Below are 24336 nucleotides of genomic sequence, written 5' to 3' on the forward strand. Positions count from 1 at the left end.
ATTGAGGTGAAAGCTGAAAGATCAGAGAAGCAGAGCAAGTCACAGCCAACCTCACCTCACCAGTTCCATGACTCCTCTGACTGAAATGCTGAGTCCTCACCCGAAAGGGTCTCAGCTGAACTAAGTTAGTTCTTCACGCCTTACATACCTTTCTCCGCCCAGCCATGTCACTTCCTGGGATTAAAGGCGAGTGTGCTTCCCAGTACTGAATGGGATTAAAGGTGTGTGCCACCACTGCCTGGCTCTGTTTCCAGTGCAGCCTTGAACTCACAGAGATCCGGATGGATCCCCATTTGATAGGATTAAGGGTGTGTGCTACCACTGTCGGCCTCTATGTCTAATCTAGTGGCTGGCTCTGTCCTCCGATCTCCAGGCAAGTTTATTAGGGTACACAATATATCACTACAGCTTTCAAATTAAGAGCAATAAATTCTTCTGTGTTATGTTTGGAAGGAAGAAAATAAATCTTTATATACTTTATATTAAAAAATACTACAAAATAGTTCAAAATCACTGGTGATCTTGAAAATTGATCTATTGACTATTGATAGAAGGCCCTTTGCTTTTCCATTTATTTGAACTTGAAAACTTTTAATTAAGACCACTACATTATAGTTGATAAAGCAAACTTCTGGTTTATCTTTTTGTCAAGTTTAATGGTGATGATCTGCATTTTTTTTTTTAAAATTTTTGTTGTATTATAGATACGCTGCTGTTTGCTCAGCTCTTAAATGCCTTAAGCAGAACTTGGGACACAAAAGTCCTTAAAATATCTGCTTTTCTGCTTATTTGTCCTCAAAGAGAGTTTAGTTTTATTCATATTTAGTCATGTTTCCCCCAACCTTAAATATGTATAATTAAAAAGCTGAATTCTTTCTTCTATCCCATTTCTAGTTGACGAAGGACCAGAGGTTGGTGTATTCAGGCAGACTGCTTCCTGACCATCTGCAGCTGAAAGACATTCTCAGAAAAGTAAGCTCTCCTTCTTCCTTAGAAGAGTGGGAGAACCTGTCTTTCTCAAGTTTTGTCTAGCCAGTTGAGTTCATCAACCACTGTGGGTAGCAGAACAGATACAATAAGTCAGAAGGTAACAACAGGGCAGAGCACAGAGGTCGTTTGGCTAACAGTTTGGTATGCCCATCTGAGCTAAATCTGAAGTTATTTGTGTTCAGATGTTTCTCATCTTTGAGAAGAAAACACTGACTTATCAGTACTCCAAGAGTAGAGTATTCACAGTGGTGAAAGAGTGATAACCTCTCTTTAAACCCATTTTTAATCAGGATGTATAACATTTTTAATAAAAATGGTTTAAGTTAGGAGTTTAATTTCAAGAAAGGAAATAGGATGGTGCCTAGGTGGATACCTGTTATCAGAATTTAAATGCTGATGCTCAGACAGTGCTGTTTCAAGGTAGCTTTTTGACAGGCAACTTGAATGCTAATTATTTTAATGGCACCTTTTAGCTCATTGTCCTTTGTGAAGTTTTTACTGTTAGAACTTTTTATTCTTGCTATGCTGCTTTTTTGTTTGTGAATACAGCAAGATTGGATAGCTTTATACTTTGTGTTTGGCTTTTTAACTTAACTTTTAATTCAGATATTCCTGATCTGTTTTATTCTGTTTATGATAACCTGTGGGAAACAAAATGTAATGGCAATGCATTTCTTCTACTTAAGTGACATTTTAGCTTTGCCAGTGTGGCTTCTGACTGTTCAGTTGTATGATTTCAAATGGCTGTAGTGTTTTACCATATGCCCACCTAAAACATATTGCAGGGTATAGCACAAAGATTTCTCATACACTTTCCCGCTAATGTATATGCTACCCCAGCTGTCATAACTGCTTTAGTGGCACATCTGTTGTGATCAGTGAACATTACCACTAAAATTATACATACTCCATCCAAGTTATCATTATAGGTGATGCATACTCTGTGGATTTTGACAAATGTATAATTGCATGTTTCCACCATTATAGTATCATATAACATAGTCCTAAAGATGTGCTCACCTATTCATTTTTTTTTCTTTACTTTTTGTGGTGCTGGGATGATTCCCAGGACTTTGCACTAAGAGCTCTATCAGTGAGCTATCCTGACCATTGTTTTATTTTCCTGTTTAAAAACTGTTATGCTATCTGCTTTTTGAAATACAGATGCATTTGTTGTTCATTGTTTTCTGAAGAACAGCCTGGAATCTGCACACTCTCAAAAGCTGTTGGAGATCTTATGTCAAGCACTTCAGGCAGTGTTACACTTTAAATAGTTCTTTGAACTGTTTTTCTTAAGTTGGTTTCTTTTTAGTAAAATATTGTTATTGGCTCTACAAACTTTAGTTATAAAATGTTCCATAGAAGTATTTCCTGAAAGTGAATGGATGTTGTGATAAATGTTATTAGTATGACCTCTTGGCCCTGGGTTTATGGGGCTACACATTGACTACTCTTTATTGTTTGCTGTTCAGAAGCTGAGTCCAATTTGTGCAGAGAAACCACCTATCTCATGCTGTCTGTCTGAAGCCTTTCCTTAAACAGCATAACCCCAAGAACTTCATCCTCTAGACTCCTAAAGCGACTGTAGTTCAGGCTTTTCAGTTTTCTGCAAAGTTATTTTCACGTATGTCTGTCATTGTACCCCGTTGCACTGATTTGTCTGTCGTGCCCCAATGCACTAGTTTGGCTGTTAACAATATTGTAAGTTCCTTTGAGGCTACCTTTGACTTTCTTGAATTCACCTTGGAACTGAGCACAGGTCTGGGTTCCTTTTCTCACCTCAGGCATCTTTCTTGACTCTTGCCCATCCACCCTTCCCCATGCTGCTGTTCTCCTAGTTCTTTAAAAACACTGACTTGTCACTCTGCTTCATTGTTGTCTGGTGCCATCAGATTTTCCAGCTTACCAGCTCCATGTCTTGTGTAAATTTGTGTGTGAGCTCACTAAAGCATAAAGACCAGCCTAGTCATGGTTGGAAATGCCTTCTCTCAGCCATAGTTGTAAATTTGTGCAAATAATGTGGGATATTTATAGAATACAGTTCAAATATGTGCTCTACATCTGTGTATAAGTGTTACACATAAAAAAAAGTTGGCTTAATTTGGAAAGTAGTAAAAAGCTATACTTCACCTTGCTAGAATTAAGGCAAATGAGATTGAGTTTCTTTTATCAGTATATTCAAGTAACTGAAGTATGTCCACTATTTAAAATTTGTGGGTCAAAAACTTCGAGGTGGCTCTTATATTGTTATTAAAACATCATATGTTTTTATATTGAAATAATAGTTTATATTGATAAATTTTGTAGTATTGCTTCAAATATGCTTTGTGTATGCCAAGTACTATTAACATAATAATTATTGAATATTTGAACCATTCTTCAAGCAGGGAGAGAAAATACTGAATTCAGAAGGCCGCAAAGTGTTAAAATGGCAAAGGTATCTCCAAATACTGAACAATTATTAACAAAATGGCTAGGCTAGAAAGGAAAGGAATTTAAGTCTTAATTTCAGTATTTCAGCTTAGCCAGTGGCTTTTTTGAACTGTAAATTTTCCTTTAAATATGATCTTCTTTAATTTTAGCAAGATGAGTATCATATGGTTCATCTAGTCTGTACTTCTCGGAGTCCTCCAAGTTCTCCAAAATCCAGCACCAATAGAGAAAGTCACGAAGCACTGGCATCCAGCACCAATTCTGTGAGTTATATATTTTGAGAGGAGTAAACATTGAACTTTTCTGATTTTCTTTTTCTGCCTCTAACAACTAAATGGAGGGCTGGGGTAGTTCCACAGTACAGCAGTGGTCTAGCGTATGTACAGCAAAGAACAAAAGTAAACAAAACAAGCTAACCTGAATAAAACAGAACACTTGGAGTTGGCAGCTTTGTTTTGTTTTATTTCTGATCGTCATTGGATGTTTTGAGAGAGGGTCTCGTGTAACCCTGCTGGTCTTGAATTCACTGTGTAGCTGAGGCTGGCCTTGAACTGCTGATCCATTTGCTTCTACTTCCCAATTCCTGGGATCAGAAGCCTTTGCCACCACACACTCAGTAAAATGGTTTGGAAAAGTTAAGAAGTGAAATTTAACATTCGTTTTTGATCATAATGTTACTTTACTTCCAAGCGCTGTTCACCATGAGTTATAATTTGATGAATGGACAGGTCAGCAACTGGAGCCAATCTTTACAGATTTAGTTACTGAAATACTCAGGAAACAGAATTCATGTGGTTATATAATACAGATTTTAGGCTAGTGAAGTTTAAGAAATATTAAGGTATCAAATGTAGTATATTTTATTCAAAGTACATTAAATTATTTAAGTTTAAGTGGCCTAAACTTTTATTAAAGTAGATTACTTGGCAAAAGACTTTGTGGGGTTTGTTGTTGTTTGTTTTGTTTTTTAATCACTGGATTCAGGCATACATTCACAGTGAAGGGGGAGGAGAATTACTTAATATATTTACCTCTTAACATAAGTAAATATTCATTTCTGCCTGAAATTGTTTTGGGAACTTGTAAGAATTCAGCTTTGAGGGTGAGAGGATGGAGATTATAGAAACTTACTTTCTTTACTGACTTCTTGGCTAGGCAGGGAACATTGATTATGTTAAAAGTATTTCCCTTGTTAGATTTCAGTCAGGCAGTGGTGGCTCATAACTTTAATCTCAGCATTTGGAAGGAAGAGGCAGGTGAATCGCTGTGAGTTTTGAGGCCAGGATGGCCAAGGCTACACAGAGACCTTGAAAAAACAGGGGCCTTGAAAAACCAAAAAAAGATAAAGCATTCAGTCAAAATTTTAAGGCAGGCATGATCAATAGGGTAAATTAACTGAGAGATCTTCTGATATATATTAAATAACTGATTCTTTAAGAAATAAATCTGAAATTGCCATATTTATTCAGTGTGTCTTCTGTGGTACCAGCCATGAGAATTGAGCTTATATAATATTGAATATGTTTCCTACCTTGGCATGAAAAGGGACAAATTCCAGACTAGCACAGAGATTTTTTTTTTAAATGTAGTTTTGGATGCAAGTATATTCTAGTTTTTGTTGACTGAGCCAGTGGTTTCTTGGCCATAATTTTATGTCATTAACGTGTATGTTTTTTTCAAAGTGTTATGGAAATATAAAAAGTATCAAAGGAAAGATAAGTTAATTTCCCCTAAGTTTTCATGGCTTAAAGATTTCAAAGAGGTTCAAAAATAATAAAGATCTATTCATAAAAGAATTACCTAATAAGAGAAGTAATTAGTTTTAGAGAAATTTGGCTGTGTTGACATATAGCTAGGCTTTACTATTAATTATACTGATGAATACCATGTCTTTTTTTTTTCTTCCCGTTTTTGTCAAGACAGGGTTTCTCTCTGTAGTCCTGGCTGTCCTGGAACTCACTCTGTAGACCCAGCTGGTCTTGGACTCACAGAGATCTGCCTGCCTCTGCTTCCCAAGTGCTGGGACTAAAGGCATGTGCCACCACCATCACCCAGCTATGAATACCATATCTTAATGTTCCATTTAATGAATTTTTTTTTAAAAAAAGCCTTTTGTGGTTATGTCATAGAGAGCCAGATTCCTTAATAAAATATTTGGTATCTGTTTTTCATGAAGTAACTTCTTATAAAGAGAAGTGCTTTTCCACTGGGCAGAACTTGGGAAGACAGACATGTTAAAAGACACACTGCCTATCAAGAGGCTGTGGCAATTTTAACAAACTTAAGAGGATTTAAAAATAACTTGTATCTAACTTTTCACAACTAGAGTACTATAATTTATGTAAAATGTAATTATGTTTTAAATATGTACAACACTTGAAACTGTTTTCTGATCATTACTCATTGAGGAATCTTACCAAGCTATGCTTACTGGATCATTTGAGCATGAGCACTAAAATCCTGATTGGTATCTTGTTGGTTACAAAATTATTTATGGCATTTATAAACTGATAAAAGTTTAGAATTGAAAAGTCTGAAAATCTAAGGGCAGTCTTGTTTTTTCCAAGAAAGCAGGGATGGAGACTGTAAATGACTCAAATTATTTTCTTTGTTAATGTCCAATCCAGCAGGGATTTTAGATACCTAATTTTCATCATTCTGTTAGACAGTGTTACCAATGTATGTTACAAGATGTCTGGCATATAGTAACAGTTTAAATGACCAGACATTAGTGGCATTATTAGACACTTTCTATGTGCTAGGCATTGAGAAAGGAGCTTTGCTGTAATTTTATGTGCATAGTTATGTCATTTTTTTGTAGGTTGTTCTGTTGTCTAGCTGATAAATACAGTGTTACTATCACAGTCTTGGATTTCTGACCCTTTAGTTTCATTAAAATCAAGGTATGTTTTATTGGATATGAGATTCAAATCAGTTTCTAATTTTTTTTCCCAGAGGGATTTTATAAATACATGTTTAGCAAGACATTCTTACGTTTTTGTTTGTTTGTTGTAGAATTCAGATCACTCAGATTCAACAACTCCATCCCCCAGTCAAGAGAGTTCGTCATTAGTTGCTGGTTCTTCAGAAGGATTGAGGCAGCGCATCCTTCCACAAGCACAAACTGACCCAGCCCAGAGTCATCAGTTTCCATATGTAATCCAAGGGTAAGTGAAAGTATGGATCATAATTAGGGCCTTCCAAAAATCACACACAAAAAAAACCATTTACTTTAGATTTTTTTCACTGTAGTATCTTTTTGATTATTAAAGTACATTTGAAACTTATTTACTTTCTTTTCAAGTACTTTCATATGCTTTATTCACAAACAGATGAAACAAATAAAATCAGACCATTAGTGAAAGTGAGAAGCTAAAAGAAATGTAACAAACACCTAAGTGTATATGTAACAACAATAACTGGTAGGTTGGCTGAATGAATAGACAAGTTGTTTTAAAATTTTTTTTCAAAACTTTATGCATTGTGTTTATTTCAAACACAATGAAATATTTGCCATCTATAATTTACCCTCATGTTCCCCAACATGCCCTCCTCCCAAACTTCATGTATTTACTTGTTTTGCCTCTTGAAAAATTCATTATGTCCAGTTAGTGCTGCCCATATATGCATGGGTGTGGGGCCATTCATTGCAGCATGAGAAACCTGGTAGCGGCCACATCCTCATCAATAAAGAATGGTTCTCCACACCCCAGCAACTATCCACTGTCAGTAGCTCCTAAGGGCTTTTGCCTAGAGATCTTTTGGTTGGGGTGATCTTGTGTAAGTCTCATGCAGGTAACCACAACTGCTATGTCATGTCCAGAAGACTGTTTTCTAGCAGCCCTCAGCTCCCACCCCAGCTCTTCCATTCCTTCTTCCTCCTCTTTGAGATATTGCTTTAACCTTGCTGTTCTCGTGGTGTTAATATAGATGTTCCAGTTAGAGTGAGCAGTCAGACTTTACTCTCAGCACTCTGAGCAGGGGTGCGTCTCTCTGTTGACTGCTGGGCACTGAGAAGTTTCTTTGACCAAGGTTAAGAGCAGCCTAGGACTATGGGTACAAACAGGAGTATTTAGAAGGCAATTTGACAGTGTGGTCATTTAGCAAAATACCAATAGCAAGTTCTACTCTAGGGCCCGTGAGCTCCCCAGCCATGGGCTTCTGACCAGGGACTCTCTCATGTGGAACAGGCCTCAAATCCATTAAGAAAGCAATTAGTTCCCCATAGCAGTCATGCTTTTCTTGTGCCAATATACACAGCTTGTCTGGCAGGTCCATATTATAGCATGCAGGTCCATGGTCCAGGATTCAAAAGACCATTGATATCTTTCCACCCCCAGCAGCCTACATAGTATCTTCTGGCACTATGAAAGCTAGCCAAGCAAGGAGGAAGTTTCCTGGTTAGTTTACAATTGATTTCCATATGTCCTGCAACCAAATTATGTGGTATCTTCAACAATAGGATCTTACCATGTAGTTGTGGTAGATAGTTAGGAGCAATGACTATAACTTGTGTTGTTTTGGAACCACTTAGTCCTTCTTGACCAGTAACTTGTAGGGAGGTATCCCATGCTTTGTATTGAAATTTTCATTTAATAACCCATGTCTTCTGGGAGTGCTATTGTCCGTCCATGCAGAGTAGTTCCATTTGAATTCTTATTTTTTAAAGTTGTAATTAGCTCACTAACTCGTGGCTTTCCCTAATACTTTTTCAGACATCCTTAGATCTAGTTAGCCACCTACTGTCTCTCCTTTCCCATTCCCCTCCCCATCCCTGCTTCATCTTTTCACTCATTATTCCTCATTTCCCTTCACATGTGTCCTACATGCTGGGTTTGTGATAGTGGGCTCCTCTCTGGCTTTGACATCCCTTTTCTTTGGATCAGCCCTGATTTTCTCCATACTCCCACACCTCTCTTTGCTGAAGCCCTCCCACCCCTAGTTCTCCCTCACTACCTCGACTCACCTGTATTCCATTATCCCTCCTTTCTTATTGTGCCTCCCCTCCCCCGACCCCCCCCCAAGGCTTCTTTATACCTCCCTTGTTCTCACTCGTGTTCCAAATAAGTACACAAACAGAGAGATCTCCAAATGAGAGAGAACATGTGGCATTGTTTTTCTGGGCCTGAGTTTCCTCATTCAGTATAATTTTTCTAATTCCATACATTTACCTACAAATTGCATGCTTTCCATTTTTCTTACAGCTGAGTAGTTTCCATTGTGTGTAAGTTCCAGATTTTCCTTATTCATTTATCTGTTGATAGTCATCTAAATTCTTTCCATTTCTTATCTGCTGTGAATGGAGCAGTGGTGTAAATGTCTCTGTAGTAGGCTATGAAATTCTTTTGAGTATTAGCCCAGAGTAGTGTAGCTGGGTCATAGGGCAATTTCAACTTTTTTTGAGGGATCTCTAGACTGATTTCCAAAGTGGCTGCACTGGTTTCTGTTCCCACTAACTATAAGAGTTCCTTTCACCAAGTCATTCCAGCATTTATTTTCATACTGTGTTCCTGATGTTGGCCATTCTCACTAGGGTGAGGTGGATTCTTTTTTAATCTTCATTTCCCTGATGTCTAAAGAAGTTGAGCATTCTTGTGTTTCCTAGATATATTTCTTTTGAGAGTTTTTTGTTTAGTTGTATGGCTGATTTTTAAAAACTGGATTGTTTATTTTCTTAATGTTTAAAGGCTTTTTTTTTTTTTTTTGTATATTCTAGACACCAATTCTCTGTTGATGAATAGCTGGGAAAGATTTTCTCCTATTCTGTGTGCTGCATATTTGTTTGCTTTAAGTTTTCTTCGCTGTAATGAAGCTTTATGTCTGATGATATTCCATCTGTTGCTTGTTGGTCTTGTTTCCTGTGATACTGAGGTCTCTTTTAGAAAGTGTGTGCCTATGCCTGTGAGTTGAAGTATGCCCCCTACTTTTCAGCAGTTTCAGGTAGAAGTCCTTCATCTATTTGGAGTTGAGTTTTGTGCTTGGCGAGACATAATGGTCTAATTTTATTTCTCTGTATGTTGAAATCCAGCTTTCCTAGCACTGTTGAAGATGCTGTCTTGTTTTCTAATGTGTATCTTTGGCATCTCCTCCAGGTAACTTAGTTTTGTAGACTTCTATCAGGGAATTTCAGTTCTATTCCTCTGATCTGTGTCTTTGTGCCAGTACCATGCTATTTTTTACTATAGCTCTGTAGTAGAATTTGGAATCTGATATGATATTTCCTGTATTATTCTTTTTATTCATGATTGCTTTGTCTGTCCTTGGTCTCCTGTGCCTCTATAATATTTCAGATTGTTTTTCTGTTTGAAAAATGATGTTGGAATTTCAATTTGGATCAATGATTCTTAAATAAGCTTTGGTAGGGTGGTTATTTTCACAATGTTAATTCTTTGAATCCATGAGCATGAGATATCTTTCTATATTATCTGCTTCAGTTTCTTTCTTCAGTGTCTTAAGAATTTTCATTGTAGAGGCCCTTACTTGCCTTGTTTAGGTTTTTTCTCCTGCCCCTTTATGACTAGTGTGAACAGGATTAGTTCCCTGATTTTTTTTTTTACACTCTGTTTGTCATGGGTATATAGGACGGCTAATGATCTTTGTGTGTTATTTTTGTATGCTGCCACTTTGTTTAAATTAGGATTTCTTCTTTTGGGGATCCTATTGTGATTACCATACTATCATTTCTCATTTTCATCTCTTTTATCTCCTTCTCTTGTCTTTTTGCTCTAGCTAAGACTTCAAGTACTATATTGAGTAGGAATGAGAGAGTGGACACTCCTGCCTTAGTCCTGTTCTTAGTTGGAACATTTGATGTTGACTGTTGTATAGCCTTTGTTATATTTAGCTTTGCTTCCTCAGTCTCTAGACTCTCTTTGACTTTTATCATAAAGAGATACTGATTAATGATCTTTTTCTTATGAGCCTGAATTTGTCCTGCCACTATTTTAATGAGAAATTCTGCATCTGTGGTCATCTGAAAGATCTGTCTGTAATCTTATTTATTTGTTTGTTTATTGTGGTATCTTTATCTGGTTTGATATCAGGGTAATATTGATTTCATAAAAATATTTTAGGGCCTTTTCTATTTGATGGAATAATTTGAGTAGCATTGGTGTTAATTAATTCTTCTTTGGAGGCCTTTGAAGGCCTGGTAGAGTTTTACGTTTACATTTACTCTGGTAGACTATTTTTGTGTGGACTAATAATGCATGTAAAATGTTTATGCACATAGTGATATACTAGCAATAACTTGCAAATTCATTGTTTTAGGTGAATTTTGCATATTCAGCAAGTTTGCCTATTATTCTAAAACACTCAAATGAATGAATGCCTGTAGCTGGAAACTTTCTCTGGTCCTGCCCAGTCCCTCGGTCCCGCCTGTGGTCCTGCAGCCACTTATAAAATAATCACTCAGAGGCTTAATATTATTTACAAACTGATTGGCCTATGGCAGGCTTTTGTTAGCTAACTCTTTCATCTTAAATTAACCCATTTCTATTAATCTATGTTTTGCCACATCACCATGGCGTTACAGGTCTGCTGTCATCTTGTTGCTCTTTGACAGTGGCTGGTGTCTCCCATGTATCTCTATATATCTGCTTGGCTTTCCCACCTCCCTCTAAGCTGCCTTGCCATAGGCCAGTGCAGCTTTATTTATCAACCAGTTAGAGTAACACATATTCACAGTGTACAGAAAAACATCCCACAGCAAATGCCAGTGTTCAAAAACAAGACTTTCTGTTTGGAGAGAGTACTTTGTGATTCACAAAGCAACTGATAGAGAAGTTCAATGAGTAGATTATCTAATGTAGCAGTGCCCTTTTTGGGTGTGTGCATATTAAACCCAGGGCCTGAAGCATGCTATACAAATGCATTACCATTAATTATGCTCTAGCTTTTGGATATACTGTCATTTTTTACTTATAAAGACTTTACTTTACTTTTGGTCAACTTTAACATAGCTCTTTCCTTAAACCTGCAAGAGCAATGATTTAGTGACTTTGGGAAATTTAATACCAAAATAAAAGCTCTGCTCTCCTTTTCCAAACCCTAGTACTACAAATGCATAGCTAGACTACAGTTGTCCACCACATAGGCAAGGATTCTCTAGCTATAGTGTGCTTGTTAATGTTACTGCTTTCTGTGTCTTACTCTCTGAAACTTCTGGTTTTTGAATGATTCTCAAGAGCCCGACACCTTCACCATACATGGTGAACTTGACTTGTAGGAATCCTGAGGCCGATAGTTAGAGCTCGCTTTGCTCTTAGGGAAACTTGGGGACACAGAAGAACATGCTCTCACTACAGTGGTTTACAAAGTCCTATTTACAGTAACCATTAGACGGTTTTTAGACTCATCTGTTGTGCCATTACATTTATTTAACTTGAAAAAATGCTGACTACTTTGTTAGACACTCACTTTCAGAGATTCAGTTTCTGTCTGAATTAGTAACAGCTTTGTTTTGTATTTCAACTGAAAACCCACCTGTAGCCCACCACTCAGCAATAAGCCTTACCGAAGTTTTTGTAATTATATTTCCATATTTTTCTATGTGTGCATTTAAAATTGGAAGATCATAAATTTTGTTCTATCTTGCAAACTTTTTTTTAAACAAAACAGGTTGGAAATATTTTTAGATCTATGTAAGTTCACATTTGGTTTGTCTGTTTTTTCATTATTTGGTTGTATTAATTTGTTTACTCCTCTATGGAGGCAAATTGTATTATTTGTTTTTGCTGCATATTATTCCCAAGTCTTAGTAGTGTTCAATAAGACATTTTATTTTCTTGCTCACAGGTCTGTTAGTCACCTAGGACAGCTCTGCCGAATTGAGGCTGTAGTTGAGTTTAGGTCTGTTTCATGTTTCTTGTTGGTGGATCAGTAATTCCCTGGGATGTCAGAGGATAGGCTAAGACCTAAAATCATTTAAAGCCTTGTGCATGTCACATTTATTATTATTTGACTAAAGAAAAAGTCACATGATCTCTTGATCTCTTAATAGCCCCAGGGTGGTGAAGTATTCCAGTTATAACCAATGCTACATAGGAAAATGCTTAACAGCTGTTCACTAAAAGGAAAATTAAGGCCCTCAATTTTCTCATTCCTATGACATAAAAACTCCTACCATGACTGATTTCAAGATGTGAAGGGCAGGCCGGGAGGTGGTGGTGCATGTCTTTAATCCTAGCAGTTGTGAGGCAGAGGCAGGTGGATCTCTGTGAGTTTGAGGCCAACCTGGGCTACAAAGTGAGTCCCAGGAAAGGTGCACAGCTACACAGAGAAACCCTGTCTTGAAAAACAAAAACAAAAACAAAAACAAAAACAAAAAAAATGTGAAGAGCATATCTCTGTTTTTAAAATGAAGGTATGCTACTTGACAGTCTTCCCAACCCCTAAAAGCTATAGAGTCTGTCTAACAAAGAGCCCAGTGCAAGGCATAACCCCCCATTCATTATTTATTAGAGGAACCCAAGACTCAAAACAATATAGGCTATTGCCATTTGCCCTTGCTTGCCTTCTAGAACTGAAGGTAATAGGCTAATGTTGAAGATAGCACAGGCTTTGCACATAGGACTTGGTGGAATTGAGCTGGATCAGACCTGGAAGCCTCCTCCTTGAGGACTAGTTTTCAGAGAATCAGAGGAGCTGTGCAATGCAAATTGTCAAGGAAGAATGGCAGTCAGTAGTCTAACCGGCCTTAATGCCTCTGAACCATGACAGTGATCAGAATGGCAGGCTGTCTCTAAAGGTGCGATAATGAATGGCACTTATAGCTTAGGGGTGACCACCAACTGTCTCATTGAACTATTCATGCCTGGTACATAAACCTAGCCCATTACCTGTGACTGGTGAAAACATGGACCCTAAAGGAGAACCTATTACTGTTACTTTCTTAAACCAATGTAATTTCTAACTGTATTCTAAATACTTATGCTTACATCCACAGATAAATTTAGCACTCAACTCTCCTCAAAAGAGCTGCTTTTGTTTTTTGTTTTTTGTTTTTTTTTTTCATCAGATGGAGACCATTACAGAAATCTACAACTAGTCAGTATGCAGAGAAACTAACCTGAGTTTCTCAGCCCCAGTTGATATTTCTGTAATACAGCCCCCATGGCTAAGGCCCAGGAAATACTGTGGAAGAGGGGCAGGAAGACTGTAAGAGCCAGAGGCCCAGGGCATCTGCTTTGAGATAGTGTCGTCTGTGTCTAACAGGGAAGCTGCACCCATGCAATCTCAATATATTACAGAGTACCCGATAGAGGAGAGAGCCTTTGGTCCTCACTGAAAGTGTGTTTGTATACAATGTGGAGGCTAGAGGTCAACTTCAGGTGTTGCTCGTCAGGAGCCATCCACCTTGAATTTTCAGATAGGATCTCTCAGTGTGTCCTAAGGCTGACCAGAGAAAGCCAGGGATCCACTTGTCTCTGCTTCTGATTCTGACACAGATTCACCACTGTTCTCAACTCTCCAACTTCCCCAAGACAGGGTTGTAGCCCTGGCTGTCCTAGAACTTACTCTGTAGATCTGACCTTGAATTCACAGAGTTCAAGGATAAATAAAGCAATCCCACTTGCCTCTGCCTCTCCAAAGGCATGTGCCTCCACCACCCAGCTCATTCCCAATGTTTGATGTGGGTGCTAGGGATCAAAATCCTCATACCTGTGCAGCAAGCACTTAACCAGTAATGCATCCTTCCAGCTCTTAAGTCTCCTTTTCTCCATATTGAATTTTGCTTTAGGCTGGCATTAGTTTGGTCATCCCAGACTGAGATAAGAATAACTAACATGTTATATTCTAAATATAACATTAAATATAACACATTTATATTCTAAATAAAGACTACACATACGTTAGGAATTGTTGATTGTAGAGACAGTTTAGAACAGTTTGGGAAGGCTAAAGTGTTATAGGCATATTTTAAATTTTATTAGTATTAGTATTCCAGTTGTAGGGGGCATCCACCTGGAAATAGAGCTTCATAAACTTCTACCATTAATAAGAAATATAATTTTAAACATATTTATTATATCAATTTCACAATGAGAACACTGGATTTTTTTCTCTCCAAGATCAAGGGAAGAAAAGGTTAAAAAAAAAAAAAAAGAAAAAGAAAAAGTAGCCACCTGTAGTTTTCAGGACTGAGAAAATTGGATTAGATCCCTTGCACCTACATAAAAGCCAGGCACAGCGCTACACATCTATAAGCCCAGCTTTGGGAGTGCGGCTAGGAAAGGTGGTGGTAGAGATGAGTAGATCCCCGGAGCTGGCTACTCAGCTACTCTGGATGAATTGGTGAGCTCCAGGCTCAGTGAAAGTCCCTTTTCAAAAAAGTGAGGTAGAGAGCAATAGGGGAAGGCACCCAACATTGACCTTTGGCCTCTACATTCAGACATACACATATGCTTGTGCACCTACACATATGTACATGCTACATGAACAAATGTGCACACACATATACACACATGCACAAACAAAAGACAACATATTTACAAATGTTGTGTTTACTTGTATATGTACCCCATAGTTGTTTTGATTTGTGTATATATCTTTGAGTCTTTTTGAAAATTGAAAATAGATTTACAATTTTCATGCAATATATTCTTATCACAATTTCTCTTCCTCCAACTCTTCCCTGGTCCTCTTCTACTTCCCACCCACCCAAATCTACACATCTTTCTTTTTGTGTGACATAGTAATACAAACGGGCATCTAAATAATAATAATAATAATAATAACAACAACAACAAGCAAACTGGAATAGGATGAAGCAAACAAACTACCAGGAAAACTACCAAAGAAAAACTATAAGAAGCACATAGAGATGCAGAGACTCATGCATTCACACACATACAAATTCTATAAAAACACAACACTAGAAACTGCAATATGTAGGAAAAAAAGAAAGAAAAAATTAAATACAATGCTCAGACAAAGCATTGTGAAACAGGGAACCTCCAAAATACCATTGGGTTCTCTTTGTGTTGGCACTCTATTGCTGGGCATAGGGCCCGGCATTAAGAGTTGTTTGAACACCCAGTGGGCTCCAGTGGAGAAAACTAAGTTTTCACTGAGTGATTTTCAGTTGTAGAAGACAACTTCTGGGTTAGGAGTGGGGGCTTGTGTCCACTTTCCCTCCCAGCACTGGACCTCATTTGGGTTAGAACCATGTAGGGACTGTGTGAGTTCTCGTGTGTGTCAGTCCTGGTGTTTGTAAAGCCTTGTTTCCATGGTGTTCTCCATCACCTCTGCTCTCACACTCTTCCTACCTCCTCTTCTGCAGGGTTCCCTGAGCCCTGAAGGGAGGGATTTGATGAAGACATCCCATTTAGGACTGAGTGCCATGGTCTCCCTTTCTGCAGTTTGTTGTGGGTCTCTCTCTGTGTTTGTTCCCATCTACTGCTGGAGGAAGTTTCTCTGGAGATGGCTGAACAAGGCACTGATCTATGAGTATAGCAGAATGTCATTAGGAGCCATTTTATTGCTGTCTTATATTACATTGTATTTTGGGGTCATAGTCTTATTTAAGGGATGGTTAATAAAAGCAAAGCTGGCTCACTGTAACTTTCTTCTTTGTTATGACCAAATATTGGACAAACAGTTTATGGGAGGAGGAGTTTAGCTTGGCTCGCAGTTGAAGGGATACAGCCCATCATGGCAGGGAAAGCACGGTTTCAGAAGTGTGGGTTAGCTGGTTGCAGTGGGTCAGGAAACACAGGAAGTACAGGAAGTGGGGCTGGGCTATTCAACTTCAAGGTCTCACCCCCCCACCCCAACTCACTTTCTTCTGCAAGACTGCATCTTCTAAGGGGTCCATAACTTTCTAAAACAGTGCCACCAGCAGGGGACCAAGTGTTCAAACACATGAGCCTGCCTGGGACATTTTTTAAAAACTTTATTATATTTAATTACATTTTTTCATTTATTTTACATATTGACCACAGTTTCTCCTCTGTGAGTGTTACAGCTCTGGAGGAGATGGTATACTGACTGTTCGGGAAGTCAGGCTATACCTGGAGCTGCAATAGTCTTCACCCAAGACTCTTTTGAGAAAGAGATTTGGGAAGGAGGAGTCCAGGAGAGTGGCTGCCTCTGCCAGGGTAGGAAAGCACAGCCTACAACTGAACAGGCAGAAAGGCTAATATAGGGCTTCTTAGGGACAGAGTTTCTCCAGGGAGATTTTCTGCTCAGGGATTGGTTAGTATTCCTGCTCAGGGATTGATTGGTTTCATTGGTTCATCAAGAGATGGCTCTGATTTCAGGACCAAACCATGTTTCTTTCACTGGCCCTTTTCAGCTTTTTGGCTTCTAAGGCCAGGGCATATTTCTTTCACTGACTCTGATTCTGGGAGTTTCTTTGGCACTGGTTTCAGAATCAGGGCATGGGTGGGTTTCTTTGGCTGGCCCCTTTTCCCTGCACCCTCCCTCCTCTTCTCTCATTCCCTCTGCCCCCACTTCCATCTACCCCCCTTCCCATCCACTTCTCCATCTCCATTCAGAAAGGGGCAGACCTCCCATGGGCTTGAACAAAGCATGGCACATTAAGTTGAGGTAGGACCAAAGCCCTCCTCCTGCATAAAGGCTGGGTTGAGGTAATCCAGCTTGAGGAACAGGTTCCCAAAAGCCAGCTAAGCGCCAGGGACACTGCTAGGAGCCTTACAAACAGACCAAACTGTCACATACATGCAGGGGCCCAAGGTCAGTCCCAGTAGGCTCCCTAACTGTTGGTCCAGAGTCTGTGCTCCCACAAGCTCAGGTCAGCCGTCTTTGTGGGTTCCTGTATCACCACTTTGACACCCCTGGCTTGTCCCTCCTCCCTTTCTTCAGGAGGACTCAGGAGCTCAGTCCAGTGCTTGGCTGTGAATCTCTGCATCTGCTTCCATCAGTTACTGGATGATGGCTCTATGATGACAATTAGGATAGTCACCAATCTGATTATAGGAGAAAGCCAGTCAGGCACCCTCTCCACTATTGCTAGGAGTCTTAGCTGGGATCATCCTTGTGAATTCCTGGCAGTTTCCCTGGCACCAGGTTTCTCCCTAACCCCAAAAACTGCCTGGGACACTTTATATTTAAACCATAACACTAGTGTTTGCTGAATAGAGTAACAACATTTTGAAGAAGAATCCATTTAAAAATGATGGAATCTGAAGCATAAGGAAGTTAATGATGACTTTCCAAAAGTTTTACTGAATTAATAGAATTTTAACTTATTTTTAAAAATTCAGAAGTATATTATTCACTTTTGGCTCTTTAAAGGACAGTTTATATTTGAAAATTTTGTATTTTAAATTGCCTACTGTATCTTTAATAACATTTTACTACTTGGTTGTGACCTAAAGTTTATTTTATAGCTTTGATCTTTTTTTTTTTCCTGAGATAGGGTTTCTCTATGTAACAGCCTGGGCAGTCCTGGAACTCACTCTGTAGATCAGGCTGGTTTTGAACTCACAGAGATCTCCCTGCTTCCGCCTCCCTAGTGCTGGCAATAAAGGTGTGCGCCAACACTGCCGAGCTATAGCTTTGATTCTTAAAGAGAATGTACTTAAAAGTCAAAGTATTTTTGGCTTTGTTCATGCTTGCTCCATATTTTGTGGATGACTTATTTTGTCTATATACCTGGGTCCAGGGCCAACTTAGGTAAGGCATATTGTGTTATTTGAAGAATGTTGAAAACCAGTGTTTTATAGTAAGATTTAAAAATGCCCTGTCAGTGATTGACTTATGGTCCATAAATAATTCAGAGGAATGCTGTTTAGCTTTTGACACATTAAAAGGCTTTGTTTATTTTTTATTGCAGAAATGTGGACCACCAGTTTCCTGGGCAAGCTGTGCCACCGGGGATCCCAGTGTACCCTGCTCTCAGCCCACTGCAGATGCTGTGGTGGCAGCAGATGTATGCTCATCAGTATTATATGCAATAGTAAGTCTGTCTGAGTCATTGTTTTAGCTACTCTGTTAATGACTTAATGTTCTCTGACCCTAACGAAGTTGCTTTGGGGTTGCATCTGCTGCTGTCATTACTCGGTTACTTTAGAATTACTGAGAAGGAATTTATAAACTTCTCAGAAGATACTTATTTCAAATTACTTGGCATTTCCCTCCATTTTACATCAGTAAGCCTGTTCTTAGCCCCTTCTTCTTGGCCCTGATTTTATTTAGCAATATTCAGATACTTTTTAAACATAATATAGATGTCTAAGAAGAGAGTTTCCCTGAAAGGCTGCAGCTCTACAAGGAGACAAAACGTCAAAGGAAAAGGGGCCATAGGAAGTGTCGGGCCCAGTGTGGCACGGATGGCCACTGCCCTCATTCCGGACTGTGCAGAGGAACTAGGCGTCTGTCCCATACTGAGTCATGTCTCTGCTGTGTTCTCCCGTTCTTCCTCATTCTGTGCACTCACCCACACTGTCCAGCTGCTGCCGTTTCCTGTCCTCTGCTGGTGTGTTTGCTCCTGTTTTCCTTCTCCTTCTCTTTCTCTTACCATCATTTTCTCCCCTTCTTTTTAGCAGTAACAGTCTTGGCTCAGTTTGGCAGGTTGACCTGGCTGCTGTGTGCCTGCTGACCCCGGAATCTGCCATGGGCAGTGCTCTTAGATGTCTGTCTTCTGGGCTGCAGTTGCGGACTCTCACTCTTTACCTTCTCCGCTTCCTGTGTCGCTGCTGCTTACTTGCGAGACTGTGGAGTAATTGCTTTTGTTCTAAGTTCAGAACATATCAACTTTGGCTCCTCCAGTCTTTAAATGCTTTTTCATTCTGACTTCTCTTGTTAGTTGTCAAGAGCGCTCTTGGCCTTAACCATTTAGATTCTAGCTTCTGCTATCCTGAACCCAGTACCCTACAAAAAATGATATAATTGAACTGCTCTTTCTTTGAATCCTGCTTCCAAAATTTCAGCTAGATCTACTTCACATTAGCCTTCTTTTCTATCCCATACTATAACCTTATCCTATTTCAAACAGTATTGCATCAGGCATTTTATTTTATTTTTTTGCTCCAAATGTCTACTGACTTTCTTGCCTCCAGCCTGAAGGATATATAAATATCCCTGTACTAAGCGCACCTGCTCAATGAACCTCTTATGCTAATGTTCGTTCATAAACTTTACTGGTTCCGGGAGACTGTATTTTTACAGTGTCATGGTGACAGCTGTCTTTCAGGGATGACTCTGTGTTTAGTACTCTGCCTTACACCTTTTGTTCTGTTTGTGACCTCCATGAGAACCGCATAAAAGGAGTAGGACTCTGCTGTAGCTTACTGCTGAGTCATTACCTTGTGTACATCATTTAACTTTTGAGTCTCAGGTTCTTAGCTTTAAAATAGCTCGCCTGTGTATCAGAACAGTCATGACATAAGAAATGTTTTAGAAACAAAATGCTTCTTTAGAAACAAGGTATTAGCACATTGGTTTAAATAGGAATTTATAGCCCATGGAACATTTCCTTAATTTTCACTAGCTATGTTGACTAACTTTATTAATTTAAGCATTTAAAAATACTTAATAGTAAAACAAAATACAAAATAGTAAAACAAATCCCCGTGTACCTGTGTTTCAGCTTCAGTAGTTACAAAATCATGTCAATCTTAGTCTACAACTTTTCCTTTTCCTTGTTATATTTTAAAAACAAATCCTAGCCATGTTTTGTGTTTTGGGAAACCTGTAATAAACAATTTATTCTGACCTTATTTTTCTTTGTGAGACAGGGTCTCATATAGCCCAGGTTGGCCTCAAAATGGCTATTTAGCCAAAGATGACCTTGAACTGTTGCTCCTAGAGCCTCCACCTCCCTAATCCTGGACTATAGGCACATGCATGCCACCATACGAGTGTTATGTGGTGCTAGGCATGGAGCCCAGGACTTACTTTTGTGTATGGTAGGTTGGTACTGTATTCACTGAATTACAAACCCCAGTCCTTTTTCTTTCTTAAAATATGAAATTTCTTAAAATTACATATTTTTATTGTGTGTGTGCGTGCTGTGTGTGTGTGTGGTGTGTGAGTGTGTGCATGCATGTGTGTACCCGCATGCATACTGTGTCACACGTAGAAGCAGAGGGCAGCTTATGAGAGTTATTTCTCTTCTTCCACTGTGTGAGTTCCAGGATCACACGTTGGTGGTCAGGCTCAGTGGCAGGAGCCATAACCGACTGAGCCATCTTGCTAGCCCTGTTCTGACTTGCACAGTCACGTTGTCAGCACTGTAGAGGACACGGTTCTTTCTCAGGTGACAGAATCCAATAATCCTCAAATGGAGTTGCCAGAAAACTAGGATTGGAGTTGAGTGGTTATCCAAGATTCATTTAATGTTTAAACCCATATTTAGACAAGTATGTCACAGTGTGGCTTTGAGGTGTTCACCCCATGTAGAATAATAAAAAGAGCCATTAACTGAAAGTTTTATAGTTACCATCAGCTTGTAAGCCGATTTACCAGAACATGAACGTGGCCATTATTATTTCTTTCTCTTCTCTGCTGTAGTCTTAGGCGACCAGGCTAAGAGAATGTCCTAATCTTAGCCCCACTATTCCACTGGAAACTGCTTCCTAAGAAACAGAGCAAGAGTGTGATACTCAAGATTAGGGTTATAAAAATTTTACAATACCTAAGACATTTTAAAAATGCATAGTATGGTAAAGTTTTTTTTTTTTTCTTTTAATATTTTGGTGAATATTTCAGTCAAGCTGCAGTTACAGCTCAGGCCACATCAAGTGCCAGCCCAGCCCAGCCTACTGCATCACCACCTCTAAACTTGGCACATGTTCCTGGAGAAGAGCCTCCACCAGCTCCCAACCTAGTAGCCCAAGACAACGGGCCCATGAATGAGAATGTCCAAATGAACGCGCAGGGGGGACCAGTGCTGAACGAGGAGGACTTCAACCGTGACTGGCTAGACTGGGTGTACACATTCTCTCGGGCTGCAGTGCTGCTCAGCATCGTATACTTCTACTCCTCTTTTAGTCGGTTTATCATGGTAATGGGAGCCATGCTGCTGGTTTATTTGTGAGTGATGGGTATTAACTGTTTGTGGTTTCTTTTAATGCTTTCTAAAACAGTTTATCACAGAGTCTAGCATAATGTAGTTAGTTAGAATGAAGGGTTTTTAATATTGGCCTTCAGCTATCCAGCATGTTGATGCTAGTCAAAAGTAATTGCAGAGGTATTGTGTAAGAATATTTATCAGAATTGTTTAAAAGCAGAGTATTTGTTTCTTGTATTTTATGTAAATTATTAATTCAATGATTCATAGACTTTCAGTTATTTAGAACTCAAATATATGATAAATGTTATCATAAGGATGTACTTTTAAGTTATATTTATTAATACTAAGTCAAGTGGCAAAGAAATGTATCTAGTTATATTTCATTTTGAAAAAAGCTCCAAAAGATTTTGTGATTTAATGTGTCACTTTGAGCCAGTTATATCCAAGATAGGCTTGTGGATTTGAATTGAATTTTGTTCTGCTGTTATTACCTGACTTGAAATCCACTGACTTGAAGTAAGATACTTGTTTTTATCATTTATTACAATGCCTCCAGTAGTTTTTCCCTGAGGGACTCTGTTTTATAGTATTGAAAACACAAGTAATTGTGGCTTATTTTCTCTATTTTGCTGAACAGACACCAGGCTGGATGGTTCCCTTTCAGGCAAGAAGGCGGTCAGCAACAGGTTCCTAACAATGTTGACGTTAACAACGAAGGGCAGAATGCAAACAATCTAGAACTTGAAGAAATGGTAGGTTATTGGCATTTGTGTGGATTTTACATGTAGATAGTCCTTAGTCCTATGTGGGACAGAAATGGCGATAGACTCTTGGATGCTTTGCAGATACCCAAGGCACACAAAGAAAAGCTGATGTAGAAACTGGTGGTGGTTTCATCTGGGGAATTTAGCATGTAATGCTGAGTCAGTCATATCCTCTGTTAGAATAAGTGGGAAGGATTAGTATCTTTCTAAAAATAGTCTTGAGAGATACTATGCCTGAGTAAGAATTCATTATATTGGCAGTTGTTTACACACTACAGAAATGATTAATTTTAGACTTCACAGTGACTTCTAATTGCCCCAGATCTAACTTTTTTCCTGCACACTTAGATTTTTTCTTGCTATAGAAAATATTTAGCTCTCCCCTGTGCTACTGTAAGTTGGCGTTTGTGGTACCGGTTACTCAGGACTGTGTTTATGTCGTTCGAAAGGAGCGTCTTATGGATGATGGACTTGAAGACGAGAGTGGAGAAGATGCAGGTGAAGATGCCAGTGCAGTCCACAGGCCCGGCTTAATGGCTTCAGCGTGGTCCTTTATCACCACTTTTTTTACTTCACTAATACCAGAGGGGCCTCCCCAAGTTGCCAATTAGACCTGAAAAACTGTGCCAGCTGCAAAGGAGGGTTTGACTTTAGAAAAGTGGTTTAAATAACAGTGCAATTTCAAAAAAAAAAAAAAAATGTATAACTTTCTTTTGATGATCATGTACAGAGGTCTTTTCTTTAAGCTTCTCACGCATATGAATATTTTAAGCACAAATGGACTACTAAGCGTGTGATTTTTTTTGTTTGTTTAAAGATCCTAACAGAACATAGCATAACAGTACTGGTCTTCCAGTTTTATTCATTTCAATTATGTGTAGTGCGCCAAGCAGAACCACTGTGTGTTGTTTCTTTAAAGAGCTGCTACACCTTTAAATGTCCATAGCTAGATGGCCAGCCCTTCAATGTATCCTTTGAAAAATATATCTATTTTCTGTGAATTATCCTGAAAGTTTTAAACAGAAATGACCTCATAGTTTTTAATAAAGAAGTTTATTTACCTAAAATGTGCTAGTAGCATCTTGCCCACCCATAAAGCAATAAACTTCTCAAAAATCTTAATTTTGACATTTGAATAAATGATGGAAACTTTCTATTTTAAGGACACATGTCGCATCAGTTGGAATTAGTATCTTAAAAGAAACAAAAGGCAGCTCTTCATTGGAATTAAGTGATATAAAATGTTTGATATGGCAGAACTTTTATAAAATATGCTGGAAATTGCTCCCTGTAATTTTTTAAATAAAAAGTCAATTATGATAAATAGCCTTATGGGATATTTATTCAAGTTCTTCAATACTAATTGACCTGCAAAAATATATTTAAATTTTACAAGTGTTTGGAAGGGTTAATGTCTTCCGGGTCAGTTTGGCCTTCTGCCATTCTAAAGGGCACTTCTTAGTTTCTAGGCAGTCTAACACTGACAGAAATGCTCCTTGGGTTTGAACCTGAGGACCTACAGGGTAGTGGCAGAAGAATGGAGAGCTATTGAAACTCTTGATAAGTTTATTTCCTTCTGTTGGGAGCTAGAGAAAAGAGCTGTGGAATCTGTCGAGGGTCCAGCATTTTGGGGCTACTGTTGTCAGGTGTTGTAGTTACAGAGGACCCTGCAGGGGGAAATGAGCCTCTTTCTTGTGTCTCAGGCCAGGCAGAGCCTCAGGAGGAGACTGCTGCTCAGATTTGCCTTGAGAGAGGTACAACTGTGGGTTCTAGGAATGGTAAATATGTTACTATTTTTAATAATTTTCTCCATGTTGTTAATTTCTTCATATCAGCCTTACTTTCAATAAGTCTTGGTAAAAAAACAAAAACAAACAAAAAAACTCCAAAAAACTAGTCAAGTGTCAGCTGTGTTTTGGAGAAGCCTATATGGTGCTTGAAGATGGTTTTTAGATAGCAGAAGAGGCTATGTGGAAGCCCAGAGACTGGTCTGAAGCCAAGTCATGACCAGTGATAACTAGGATATGTTTTCTAGAGTGCTTCCAAGGCCTTTATATTCTCTACACTTGACAGAGGGATTAACTTTCTCCAGTGAAAGGGTCTATGTGTGGGCAACAGGAAAGAGAGGCCCGAGGGCTGGAGAGGTGAAGATCTTTGCTCCATAGTTTG

The 24336-nt window shown here is 38.8% G+C and overlaps 1 protein-coding gene across 2 annotated transcripts in view; it reads left to right on the top strand.

Moving 5' to 3' along the window:
• The window catches only part of Herpud2 (HERPUD family member 2), a 41168-nt gene extending 17675 nt beyond the window's left edge, over positions 1-23493 (top strand). Inside the window, exons 2-8 of one of the 2 annotated variants that reach the window (XM_028872569.2) lie at positions 895-972; positions 3573-3686; positions 6439-6590; positions 18224-18346; positions 21100-21423; positions 22041-22155; positions 22617-23493. In XM_028872569.2, coding sequence (XP_028728402.1) covers positions 895-972; positions 3573-3686; positions 6439-6590; positions 18224-18346; positions 21100-21423; positions 22041-22155; positions 22617-22778 — 1068 coding nt within the window. In that variant the 3' untranslated portion in view covers positions 22779-23493. The remainder of the gene's footprint in view (positions 1-894; positions 973-3572; positions 3687-6438; positions 6591-18223; positions 18347-21099; positions 21424-22040; positions 22156-22616) is intronic. The other variant, XM_037207663.1, reaches the window with a different exon arrangement.
• Positions 23494-24336: the final 843 nt, after the last annotated feature.

Source organism: Peromyscus leucopus, chromosome 7, assembly GCF_004664715.2.
Source record: "Peromyscus leucopus breed LL Stock chromosome 7, UCI_PerLeu_2.1, whole genome shotgun sequence".
Classification (NCBI taxonomy): domain Eukaryota; kingdom Metazoa; phylum Chordata; class Mammalia; order Rodentia; family Cricetidae; genus Peromyscus; species Peromyscus leucopus.